This window comes from Loxodonta africana, chromosome 2 (assembly GCF_030014295.1).
Source record: "Loxodonta africana isolate mLoxAfr1 chromosome 2, mLoxAfr1.hap2, whole genome shotgun sequence".
Taxonomy (NCBI): Eukaryota; Metazoa; Chordata; class Mammalia; order Proboscidea; family Elephantidae; genus Loxodonta; species Loxodonta africana.
Window position 1 is genome coordinate 222,927,910 of NC_087343.1, and position 12,509 is coordinate 222,940,418.

General features: G+C 49.5%; 1 protein-coding gene across 1 annotated transcript in view; it reads right to left on the reverse strand.

The window, feature by feature from the left end:
- The window catches only part of C2CD2 (C2 calcium dependent domain containing 2), a 78,570-nt gene extending 66,537 nt beyond the window's left edge, over positions 1-12,033 (reverse strand). Inside the window, exon 1 of the mRNA XM_003418979.4 lies at positions 11,406-12,033. Coding sequence (XP_003419027.1) covers positions 11,406-11,678 — 273 coding nt within the window. The 5' untranslated portion in view covers positions 11,679-12,033. The remainder of the gene's footprint in view (positions 1-11,405) is intronic.
- Positions 12,034-12,509: the final 476 nt, after the last annotated feature.

Consider the following 12,509-nt stretch of genomic DNA (forward strand, 5'->3'; position numbering starts at 1 on the left):
TGACTGCTGCTTCCTTGGGCATTGACTGTTGATCCAAGTAGAATGAAATCATTGACAACTTGATAAAAACCAAAAACCAAACCCGCTGCCATCGAGCTGATTCCAACTCACAGCGACCCTATAGGACAGAGTAGAACTGTGTCATAGGTTTCCAAGGAGCAGTTGGTGGATTTGAACTGCTGGCCTTTTGGTTAGCAGCTGTAGCTCTTAATCACCAGGGCTCCGACCACTTGACAGAACCGCCATAACGGAAACACTGCAATACTGGTACATGAACAATCAGATCAGTGGACTCGAACAGAAAGCCCAGCATAGACCCAAATACCTGTGGAAACTTAGCATATGACCAAGGTGACATCTCAAATCACTGGGTAAAGATAGATTTTTTTTTTATAAGAGGCTGGGACAACTGGGAGCCCATTTGGAAGAAGATAAGACAGATCCAGATCTCACTCCACACAAGAATAAACACCAAGTGGATCGTGGATCTAAACGTAAAAAACGAAGTATACACAACTGGAAAGAAAGAGGTGATCCTTCTTTTACCTCAGTTTTCTGAAAGAGTTTCTGACTATGGCTAAGGATCCAGAGGCAATAAAAAATGGATAAATTTGGTTACAACATTGATTAAAAAAATGCATGACAAAAAATACCATAAACGAAGTCAAAAGGCAATGAGAAACTACTCATAACATATGCTACAAAGGGCTAATATCCCAGAGATGTTTAAAGAATTCTTAAAAACCAAGGACAAAAGACCGAAATCCCAACAGAAAAATGGGACAATGAGCAGAAAATTCACAAAAAAGATATAAAATGGCTCTCAAACATATAAAGAATATTCAAAACCAAAAAAAAACCAAACCAGTTGCAGTCAAGTCAATTCCGACTCATAGCGACCCTATAGGACAGAGTAGAACTGCCCCATAGGGTTTTCAAGGAGTATCTGGTGGATTCGAGCTGCCAGCCTTTCGGTTAGCAGCTGTAGCTCTTATCACTGCACCACCAGGGTTTCCAAAGAATATTCAAAGTCACTCATAATTCAAGAAGTGGAGAGTAAAACAACACAGATATCAGTTCTCACTTATCAGACTACCAAAAACAAATTAAAACAATAACACACTCTGTTGGGAAGTTTATTGGGAAATATGCACTCTTATACATTGCTGGTGGGAATACGACTAGTTTAACTCTTCTGGATGGAGATTTCGTGATATCTGACAAAACTATATGAACCGTTACTTTGTGACCCACTCTTCTTACTTCTTGGAATTTATCCTGAAGATACATCTCCAACAACATGAAAATACATCTGCAGAAAGCTACATTGTTACATTGTTTGTAATTGCAAAAATATTGGAAACAACATTAATGCCAGTCCATAGAACCAAACCAAACCCATTGCCAAGTCAATTCTGACTCTTAGCCACCCTATAGGACAGAGTAGAGCTGCCCCACACAGTTTCCAAGAAGCAGCTGGTAGATTAAAACTGCCAACCTTTTGGTTAGCAGCCAAGCTCCTAACCACCGTCCCACCAGGGCTCCATATGTAGGCGAGATGCTAAATAAACTATCTGACATCTACAAAAAGGAGCAGGTGTAAAAAAGAATACGATTTTCCTGAACTGACTGGAATAATTTCCAGGATGTACCGTTAAGTGAAAAAAAAAAATTGCAAAAGAGTATCTATAGGCCGTTACTTCCATGTGAGAAAACACAGCTATCTGCTTGTGTGTGTAAAAGGAACACAGGAAGGATACAGCAGGAACTAATGAGATTGGTCACCTACAGGAAGTAGGCAGACGCGGGATGGAAAGAGCACGGGGGTGGGGACAGAATACTAGGGATGGGACGAAGTGACATTTCTTTGGGCTCCCCAAACTATAGTAATATTTCACATTCCCTTCACATACCCCAAAACTAAACAATTAAAACCAGTCAAGATGTGTGTGTGGGGGGAGACCCCAGGTAGAATACAAACACTCACAAATGAACTTAACTACATTAATAATAGAGCCCTGGTAACGCGGTGGTTAGGAGCTCAGCTGCTAACCAAAAGGTCGGCAGTTGGAATCCACTAGCCACTCCTTGGAAATCCTATGGGGCAGGTCTACTCTGTCCTATAGGGTCACTATGAGTCAGTATTGACTCGATGGCAATGGGTTTGGGATTTTTTGGGGGGGAGGCATTAATAATGAATAACACAACCACCCTGAATAGGGTGGAAAAAACAGAACTAGCTTAAATAACTTTGGAAATCAATTATTTTGACTACGCAGAAATGTTATAATTCAGTCAGCAAATGAGTTTCTCATAGGGCTATGGGTTAGCAATTCAGAAACTATGTTTACACCCGAATGGACGTATAGGTAAATATACCGTAGACATTAAGTACCAGATGTCTTGCTCTCAGAGAAAAAAGGAAAAAATAAGGAAACAGAGAAGACAAAAATGAATTCAGTGGTACTGAATTCAAATCCACGGTATTAGTATAAATTCATAGTTTTTAAAATATCTACAGAAAGATAGAGAAATACAGATGCATGTATGCATGAGATAATACCTACATATATTTCCTAGCTCTATCCACTGCGAGAAGGGCCCTGCGTGGTACAAGCAGTTAAGTACTCGGCTGCTATTTGCATCCACCCAGAGGAACCACGAAAGAAAGACCTGGTGATCCAGGTCTGCAAAATCAGCCATGAAAACCCTATGGAACGCAGTTCTATTCTGCAACACACGGGATTGCCATGAGTCGGAATCAACTCGACAGCATCTGGTTTACCCACTCAGAAGGCCTAGAAGCAGTAACCCTCCAGCAATAACAGGCATACCTCATGCCCAGATCTTGGTTTCTAAACGCCAGTAAAAGCAATCAGGGCTCCTTGGAGAAGTGGTTAACTCCAGGGCAGAGCCAGGGCAGGGAAAATACAGGATGGGTCTAGAACAAACACTATGTTGTGGAAGCAGAATATAAGGAAGTGCTCAAAAAAAAAGAGGCTTGACATAAGGACACAGAGACAACCCCAGAAACAGTTTGTAATGGCCAAAGCTAGAATGATTTGTGCAACAAAATAAACAGTAACAGGATTGGACTACAACCCACGGACTAAAGTAAATATCCACCAGCTCATACCGATACAGGTGATCACTTAAATACACAGGTGAAGGAGAAGTGGCAGCTCTTTCTTACAGAAGTCTAGTCACGAAATGCAGAAGGAAAGAGGAAAATTAAAAAAAAAAATCACCATTAGGCAAACAACACAGAAATAACTGGTACAGACAAGACCCACTGCTGGATGCTAAAATCAGTGGGCAAAAGTTTGAGGAAAAACAGGATTTGCATAGTCTCAAAGTCTAACCCCAAAGATACATGCTACCCAACTGGGGGAAAGATATAAACTTACACATGAGAAACTGGGTAGAAACCACCTTCACCAAGAGATCAAGACCAACATCCCTAGCAATAAGACATACTGACATCCTGAACCCCATGATCCAAACCTCAAACCAAACCAGCTGCCATTCAGTCAATTCTGAATCATAGCGACCCTGTAGGGCAGGGTAGAACTGCCCCATAGGGTTTCCAAGGAGTGGCTGGTGGATTTGAACCATCGACCTTTGGGTTAGCAGCCAAGTTCTGAACCACTGCGCCACCAGGGCTCCACGATATAATGCAGTAAATGACACATCATTTTTGGAGTCCAACCACGTGAAAACACCAGACAAATGGAGGGACATTTGGCAAAATCATAATAATCTTCAGAGATGTCAAGGTCAAGAACAATGGTTACAGACTGCAGGAAAAGGAGGAGAAATGACAATCGATGCTAGATGAGATTCTCGATCAGATCCTGGAATCAGAAAAAAGACACCAGCTGGGGAAACCAGCAAAACTCAGATAAAGTCTTTAGCTTCAGCGCAGCATGTGCCAATGTTAATTTCCAGCTCCAATCATTGTACTACAGTTATGCAAAGTGCCAGAAGTCCCTGGGTGGTGCAAACGGTTAACGTGCTCCGTTCTAACCGAAAGGTTGGAGGTTCAAGTCCACCCAGACGTGCCTGGAAAGAAAGGCCCGGTGATCTACTCCTGAAAAATCAGCCCCTGAAAACCCTATGGAGCGCAGTTCTACTCCGACACGCACGGGGTCGCCATGAGTGGGAATCAACCGGATAGCAACTGTTTTTCTATGTAAGGTGTTAACGCTGGAGGACTCCGGAGGAGGAATATATGGAAACTCTGAATTAGTTCCACAACTTCTCTGTAAATTTAAAAGTAGTTGAAAATAAAAAGGTAAAAAAAGAAGAGAGCAGCCCACCATTACTGACCAGGCATTTAGCTAAATGTCTCACGCAGGTCACAATCAGCCCTCACCTCATCGCCACGGGAGGGGATTCTGTTTTCCTGCTTGAGCCCCAATGTCTCCCACTGTACAGAGGACGGGTCTGAAGCACAGAGAGGTTAGGGCTTGCCCAAGGTCACACAGCTACTAAGTGCAGAGCTGGACCTGGAACCCTGGCTGTCTAGCTCCAGAGGCTGCCTTCTGGCCCAATCAGTGAGCTACCCAGGTCTTCCAAGCAGCTACAGGCCTCCTCCCCCTTCCTCAGCCACCTACCAGTGGGCCCCTAGGAGTGGAAGTTAGCTTTGGCTGAATGGTCTTCCTTCCCTTGAGTTCCTGTCCTGCTGGGAGAACGGGTGGGTATGAAGAGCAGCCTGGACTGGCGCCTCTTCCTGGGCCTAACACTGACAACCTGCAGAGTCATCAGTGGGCCTCCTTTCATGTTCAGTCTTTAGAAGTGGAAAACAAAGCATACTGAACGGCTTGTTTTTCCAAGGCCTGGCCGGCTCCCAGGCGGGGAAGGCCTGGGTCCAGATGGGTGATGCCACTGTTTGTCCCCATCCAGGGCCATGTTTCTAACAGGGCTTGCCATTTATTCCACCAGCGGCAGTGGGCCTGCTCCAAGCTGGCCTTGGGCTGCGCACAGGGTCCAGCTGGGCCTGGACAGACCCAGGCTCTGCCCCAACCCACAACCCCAGAAGCAGATAAGGGGCATGAGTGACCCCAAGGAATCGACCCTGAGGACAGGCTGCCAGGGATGGGGACAGGGTGGCATCCTCATGGAGTCAGAAGATCAGAGACCTTTGAGCTGAGACCCAAAAATCTCAGAAGTTAAATGAAGTATAAGGAGATGAGTGTGACAGACAGAAGTTATGATGGACAGGAAGGCCCCAGAAAGGGAAGAGCCCTGGATGTCTGAGTGACAGAGAGCAGAGTGGTTTGGGGGACATGGTAGAGAAGCCAGGCTTAGCCACCCGTCAGGGCCTGTGAAGCTCCATGGCCCTTAGCCAAGGCGGCCTTCATGTTCTTGCTAACTAACTTCGTATAGGGATGGCGTCAGGTTTGGTAGTTGGTCAAGGAGCTTGGATTTTTGTGGGCGGAGCCCAAAGGTCATTACAAAGTGAAGTCCTGTCACTGTGTTTACCTTTGAAATCGCAGAAGCTCACGTACAAGTCAGAGCTATTAATAATGTGCTCTGAATTTACACAGCATCTTTGTTTTCACAAAGACCACAAATTGTCCAACAGCCTTGGTCATTTGCATTTAGAACATTTCTGGGCCAAAGGACTAAAGAAACAAACAGCTTCGGTGAACCTCCTAATCCAGGGCCTTGGCCAGCTCACACCACTCACAGCTAAACCAGCCCAGAGCACTGGGGAAACCACCAGGGCTCCCGTCTCAGGGTCCAGGCCACATCAGCTAAGAGAGGAAACGCTGTCAAGCCCACTTGGGGGGAGGGGGGTCAGCTGGTTACAAAGTGGCAACCAATATGGAGACAGCAATCATGGAGCCTCCCAGGTGGAAGCCAGAGGGTGTGTGGACCACCCCTGGTGTAACCAACTGAACCACAAATCATTCTGTAAACAGGGAAATAAAAGGAAAACTTCAGTTGTTCCCTCTGAATAATACACCGTTAGTTCTCAGTGGTAACCGAAAGGCTGGGGGTTCAAACCTCCCCAGAGGCACCACGGACTTAAAGACCTGGCGATCTTCCATAAAGATTACAGCCAAGAAAATCCTATGGAGCGGTTCTACTCTGTAACACATGGGGTTGCCATGAGTTGGAAGTCGGCTGGACAGCCCAAAATAGCCACAGTCACAAAGTTCCCAATCTTAAGTAGCTTGACCAGCGATTGAGCCTGTTCAGGGATTCTTCTGCGCACCAGGTATGATGAATGAGATCGGGTGGTTCCAACACCAGACAGAGTGGAGGCGCGAGAGACAAGGTGACAGCTACCACTTTAAGGTGTTGTTGGTCAAGGTGGGGCACTCTAAGGCGTTGGCTTAGAGAACAATGGTCTCTACAACTTCCTCTCACTGGTGATTCTCAAGCCATCAGAAGCACTTGTGGAACCTGTGAGAATACACCATGCCCCCTAAGTCTGAATTGGGGTGCGGGCGTGCGCAGGCCCCAGTGTTTTTATCCAAGCTCTCTGGGTGATTCCCCTGTGGTATCCCTGACACCCGGTGTCCACCTGGCCACTGGTGGTCAGTAATGGCTTCCTCTTGGGTTTCTCCAGCTCACCATCCTTTATAGCGTAAAGATCCATGTGGAGAGAGGGTCAGAACCCAGGTCCCCTCTGAGACAGACAGGCTGTGCTACCACATTGGCTGCCCATTAAGGGTACAAAGGATGCTCATTTATCCAACCCCAGAGCACCAGGAGATAAAAGACCCATTGTTGGGATGCTACCTGAAACAGTCATACCCGTTTCTTCCCTTCTTGCTGGACCGCACCTAAAGGCAACATCTGGGTCTCCAAGTCCAACTTGCATCCCAAGGACAATGTGGCTGCAGCCATGGATGGACACAGACAGGCCCGGAGAAGGGTCTCGGCCACCTCAGCAAGTTCCTCCAGCTCACGGACTTCAGTCTCCCCTTCTGGAGAAGTAAGGGACCATGCTAGAAGGGTCTGGGGCTTCTTTTAGTCTTAAAACCCAAAGCTGGATTAAAACTTAGCATTGGTGTTGTTGTTAGCTGCTGCTGAGTTAGTTGCTGACTCGTTGCTACCCCGTGTGTTACAGAATAGAACTGACCCATAGGGTATTCTTGGCTGTAATCTTGATGGAAGCCAGTCGCCAGGCCTTTCTTTCTGTGGAGCCACTGTTGGCTCGAACCACCAGTCTTTCAGTTAACAACTGACCACAACCCTTTTGCATCACCCAGGCTCCTTAACACTTTTACAGTGGGGGACGTTACTGTCTCCATTTGAAAGGAAATTATAGCTTTCACAGAAGTTGCTGGATATAACCAAGTATTTACCAGTGTCTCCCCAGGCCCCACCACCCATCTGTCAGTTGTCGTACCGGGAAGGCTTGTGTGTTATGTGGATGCTGGAAGCTAGGCCACTAGTATTTCAAATACCAGCAGGGTCGCCCATGGTGGACAGGTTTCAGCAGAGTTTCCAGGCTAAGACAGACTAGGAAGAAAGGCCTGGCAATCTACTTCTGGAAATTAACCAATGAAAACCTTATAGATAACAACAGAATATTGTGCAATATAGTGCTAGAAGATGAGCCCCTCCAATGGGCTCAAACATTCCAATGACTGTGAAGATAGCACAGGACCGGTCAATGCTCCATTCTGTTACACAGAAGGTCACCATGAGTCACAGCCGACTTGACAGCAACTAACAACAATAACAATTCCGGATCCCAAGTGACACGCCGAGTACTGGTTTCCTCCCTGGCTAGGGCACAGCAGTAACAGGACAGGGAGGGGTGGGGGCACTGAACTGCGGGTCTCGGAGCTGAGAGCAGGCTTGCAGTGTCAGTCCTAATTGGGGATTAATGAGGATCTAATTTTTTTTAATTGTCAGGGGAGGCAGCCAGGGTCAGGACACGCACCGGCACAAACACTAGTGCCTGCTAGCTCACACGGTCGCGACTGCTGGGGCAGTGAGGACCCAGAACACAGGAGGGTGTGTGACAAGTCAGCTGTGACAGCCAACAGATCTTATCTGCCTGCAAAACCCTGCACTTGAATTAATGTCACAACACTCCCAGGCGCCAGAGCTGTGCGGGATGAGAAAACAGCATAAGACCAGCCTTACAGAACCAGCATACCTCCACTCAAACCTGTCAGAGGAAGCTTGGGGCTGCTTTTGGCCTTGACCCCAGGTACATTATTGCTACTTCCAGGAAACAGGCTGAAAAAATGGATGTTTTAGAGTCCACAAGTCTCCGGCAGGCAGAGAAGAGAAAAAGCACAAACCAACCAAATCTCTTCCATTCTGTGACCGCCAAGCCCTGCCTCCTCCCGTTGTTGTTAAGACCTTTTCTAGCGTAAAAGGTTTGCATCAGGAACCTTCAAATACTGTCCTCAAATCTGGAAGGCATTATGCTGAGTGAAATTAGTCAGTTGCAAAAGGACAAATATTGTATAAGACTGCTTTTATAATCACTGGAGAAATAGTTTTAAAAAGAGAAGAAAATATTCTTTGATGGTTACGAGACGGGGGAGAGAGGGAGAAGGGTTTTCACTAGATAGCAGATAAGAATTCTTTTAGGTGAAGGGAAAGACAGCACACTATACAGGAGAGGTCAGCATAACTGGACTAAACTAAAAGCAAAGAAGTTTCCTGAATGAACTGAACGCTTTGAAGGCCAGCATAGTAGGGGCAGGGGTTTGGGGACCATGGCTTCAGGGGACATCTAAGCCAACTGGCATAACAAAATCTTTTAAGAAAACATTCTGCATCCCACCTTGGAGAGTGGCTTCTGGGGTCTTAAACGCTAGCAAGCAGCCATCTAAGGTGCATCAATGGGTCTCAACCCACCCGGACCAAAGGAGAATGAAGAACACCAAAGACACAAGGTAATTATGAGCCCAAGTGACAGAAAGGGCCACATAAACCAGAGACTACATTCGCCTGAGACCAGAAGAACTAGATGGTGCCTGGTTATAACCGATGACTGCCCTGACAGAGAACACAACAGAGAACCCTTGAGGGAGCAGGAGAACAGTGGGATACAGACCCCAAATTCTTGTAAAAAGACCAGACTTAATGGTCTGACTGAGACTAGAAGGACCCCAGAGGTCATGGTCCCCAGACCTTCTGTTGGCCCAAAAGAGGAACCATTCCCAAAGCCAACTCTTCAGACAGGGATTGGACTGGACTATGGGATAGAAAATGATGCCAGTGAGGAGCGGGCTTCTTGGATCAAGCAGACTCACAAGATTATGTTGGCATCTCCTGTCTGGAGGTGAGATGTGAGAGTGGAAGGGGTCAGAAGCTGGCCGAATGGACATGAAAACAAGAGAGTGGAGGGAGGGAGTGCGCTGTCTCGTTAGGTGGAGAGCAGTTAGGAATGTATAGAGGGGTGTATATAAGTTTTTGTATGAGAGACTGACTTGATTTGTGAGCTTCCACTTACAGCACAATGAAAAACTAAAAAAAAAAAAAAAAAAACATTGTCCTCAGTGTTCTCGGCCTTCCTTGACCAAAGGCAAACGCCAGAGCAGGGGATTCCTCCTTCCTCTTGCAGCACCCCAGGCATACGGGTCATCTGGAAGCATCATGTCCAAGGCGACTGTATTTTCTGGACCCAATCAAGGAATGTCAGGACATGAGGGAGGATCATTTAAACCAGGAGCACCCTGAATTTACAGGCTGTAGGGTCACCATGGAATCCCCGGGCAGTGCAAATGGTTAAGCGTTCCACTATTAACTAGAAGATTGGTAGTTTGAACCCATCTGGAAGCACCTCTGAAGAAAGGCCTGGCGATCTGCTTCCAAAAGGTCACAGCCTTGAAAACCCTATGGAGCACAGTTCTACTCCGACAAACACACGGTCACCAAGAGTTGGAATCACCTTGATGACAACTGGGTTTTTTTGGTTTTGGGTCACCACCTCTAAGCCTGAGATGTCACTGGGGGTCCCCACGTTAGAACTGAAAGGATCCTACAGACCATTCACCAGACAATCACTCTTGCACCTGCTCAGACAACCAGCCAGCAGTGGACTCAGCACCAGAACCCAGGTCTGCAACACCAAGTGACTCAGGGGTCAGTGACAGCAGCTCTATGCAAAAACAACAATCTGTGTTTGCTCACGGGCGTGAGGACATGTGTCTGTAGGGCTCCCACAAGAGACGGGCAGGTTCCCCAGGAGGAAATGTCTGGCTCAGGACGTCCGGAACACAGATTCTAGGCACCAGGGCGGAAGTCAGTCGGCTGACCTTGAAGCCTCTTGTCATCCCAAGATACAGTTATTTGTCCAAGACTTCAGAACAAGGGCTTTGGAATTGTTGACTTTATGCTAATTTGTACTAGAAACTTTGCTGGTTTTTTAAAAGCACAGCCATCCAAACCGATGGTGGCATGTGTGTGCGCCAGGGTCACGGGACAAAGGCCAGGCAGCTGGTGGATCCAGACAAGCAGCGTTCGCTATTTCCAAAGCCAATGGCCACAGGTTTTCCCACCGAGGCACGCAAGCAGGTGCAGCTACGGGTATCCCTGAAAACACCAAGGTCCAGCCAAGGCTGGAGGTGCTGCCCTAAATCCAACAGTCCTAATCCCACCTATGGAGTGCCTAAAGATAGCAGATGCCGGGACTTATTAAAGCAAGATGTCTTAAAAGTACAAATAAACCACCAAGTAATTAAGGATGAAAGAAACATAAGCACAAAGGGCGAGACACAGGGCTAAGGACTAGGTCTCTGCGCCTTGAGGTCGGTCAGACTCACCAGGACTCAAATCCTAGCTCTGCTACCCACAGGCTGAGACCTTGGGCGGGTTGCTTACCCTTACCAGGCCTCAATTTTCTCATACGGAAAATGGTGCCAACGATGATGTCCCAGGAGTTGGCAAGATTCAAAGAGATGATGCCAACACCTACAGCCCCCAATACAACAGTCTAGTAAATGACCAGCCCTCAACACAGTCACTATTTTTATACGCCAAAGAATGCAAGTCTTAGGGAAATAAATTTCTGGTGCTGTTCAGCTCCGTAGAGACAGCAGCATATTTGGGATAGTTATTCACATGTCAGCTGCAAAATCTGTTAAATTGCCAGTGCCGTATCCACGTGGGACTCAGGAAGGGCAGGTACGAGCTGGGACGGGAATCGGCCCCTCTGCCAAGTCTCTCCAACAACGTCTGACCCCCTAGTGGAGGGGAGCCTGGTCACTCCGATGCTTGGTGAATAAATTCGAATCACCAAGGATCCTCCGCTTTCCAGGTCTTTCTCCCAACTTTCAGAGATGCTCCGTCACGGGCGCGGCTCACTTCGGATTCAGTCAAGGGCTGGTGAGCCACGGCTCCAGGGGAGAGCTCTGCCCTACGCCTGCACCCCGCCATCGGCGATCGGAGCCCAGAGCACCGCCTCTCTCGCAGAAACTCACCCCTTTGTTTTTGGCCTCTTCGTTCAGAGCCGTCACCCAGGCCGCTTGCCACTGGCTCCGCCAGCTGTTCAGCGTCAGGATCCAGCTCAGCAGGGCGTCCGTCTCGGGGCGCTGCCCCTCGCCAGGCTCCTCTGTCCGCCGTTGGGGCCGTGGTCTCGCCCTGGCCAGCGCCCATTGCGCCAGGTACAGGCCCACCGTGCCCAGGGCCGCGACGAAGAGCAACACCAGGACGAGCCACTGCACCTCACCTAGCCACGAGCCCAGCTGGGACATGGTGCTGGCGCATACCCGGCCGCCTCCCCTCAGCTCCCCAGCGCGGCCCCGATGCAGGGCGCTGCGCCCGCGGGCAGGGAGCTCAGGACATCAGCCCGCAGGCCCGCGGGAGCTGAGGGCGCGCCGGGGGCGCGGCGGCAAAGTCGGACCGACGCGGAGGAACCGGCTTCAAGGGCCTCTGGGCGCCGAGACTCGGGCGCGGAGGCCGAGAGGAGATGCCCGGCCTGCGCACAATGGCCACAGCCCGGGAACGCGCCCCCTCCAATCACACCTGGAAAACCGGGACGCACGAGCGGACCCCGCCGCCGGCGCTTGCTACTCGGGCGTCTGGGAAGTTCTGGGCCGCGGTCCGGGCGCGCTTCCTCCTCCGCGCGCCGCCCGGGGCGTCCAGCCTACCGCCCAGCACTGGCCCGGAGGAGGGCCGGCCGGGGGCGGGGCCGGGCCCAGCGGGGGCCGCCCTGCGCGCCCGCCCGCCGCGTCCTCCCGGGCACTACAGGCCCGCCCCTCCCGCCACCTTAAAGGCCCCGCCCCGGCCAGCCCCGTCCCCACCCCCATCGCGGTCCCTGGCCCCGCCCTGTGCCCCCGCCGCCCTCGGGCCACTTCCACGGACCCTGGCGGCGGCTGCAGCCAGGTCACCCGGCTTTGCGCGCCCGGCGTGGCTTCCTCCAGTGCTAACATGCCTCCGGCGTGACGACGCGACAGCCGCCATGCGCGGGACTTTCCGATTAATCAGCCTGACCGAAGCGGCTCCTGCCTGGTTCGGGTTCCTTGTGTGCGCGTGTGAGTGTATATGAGTGTGTGTGTGTGTGTGTGTGTGTGTGTGTGTGTACG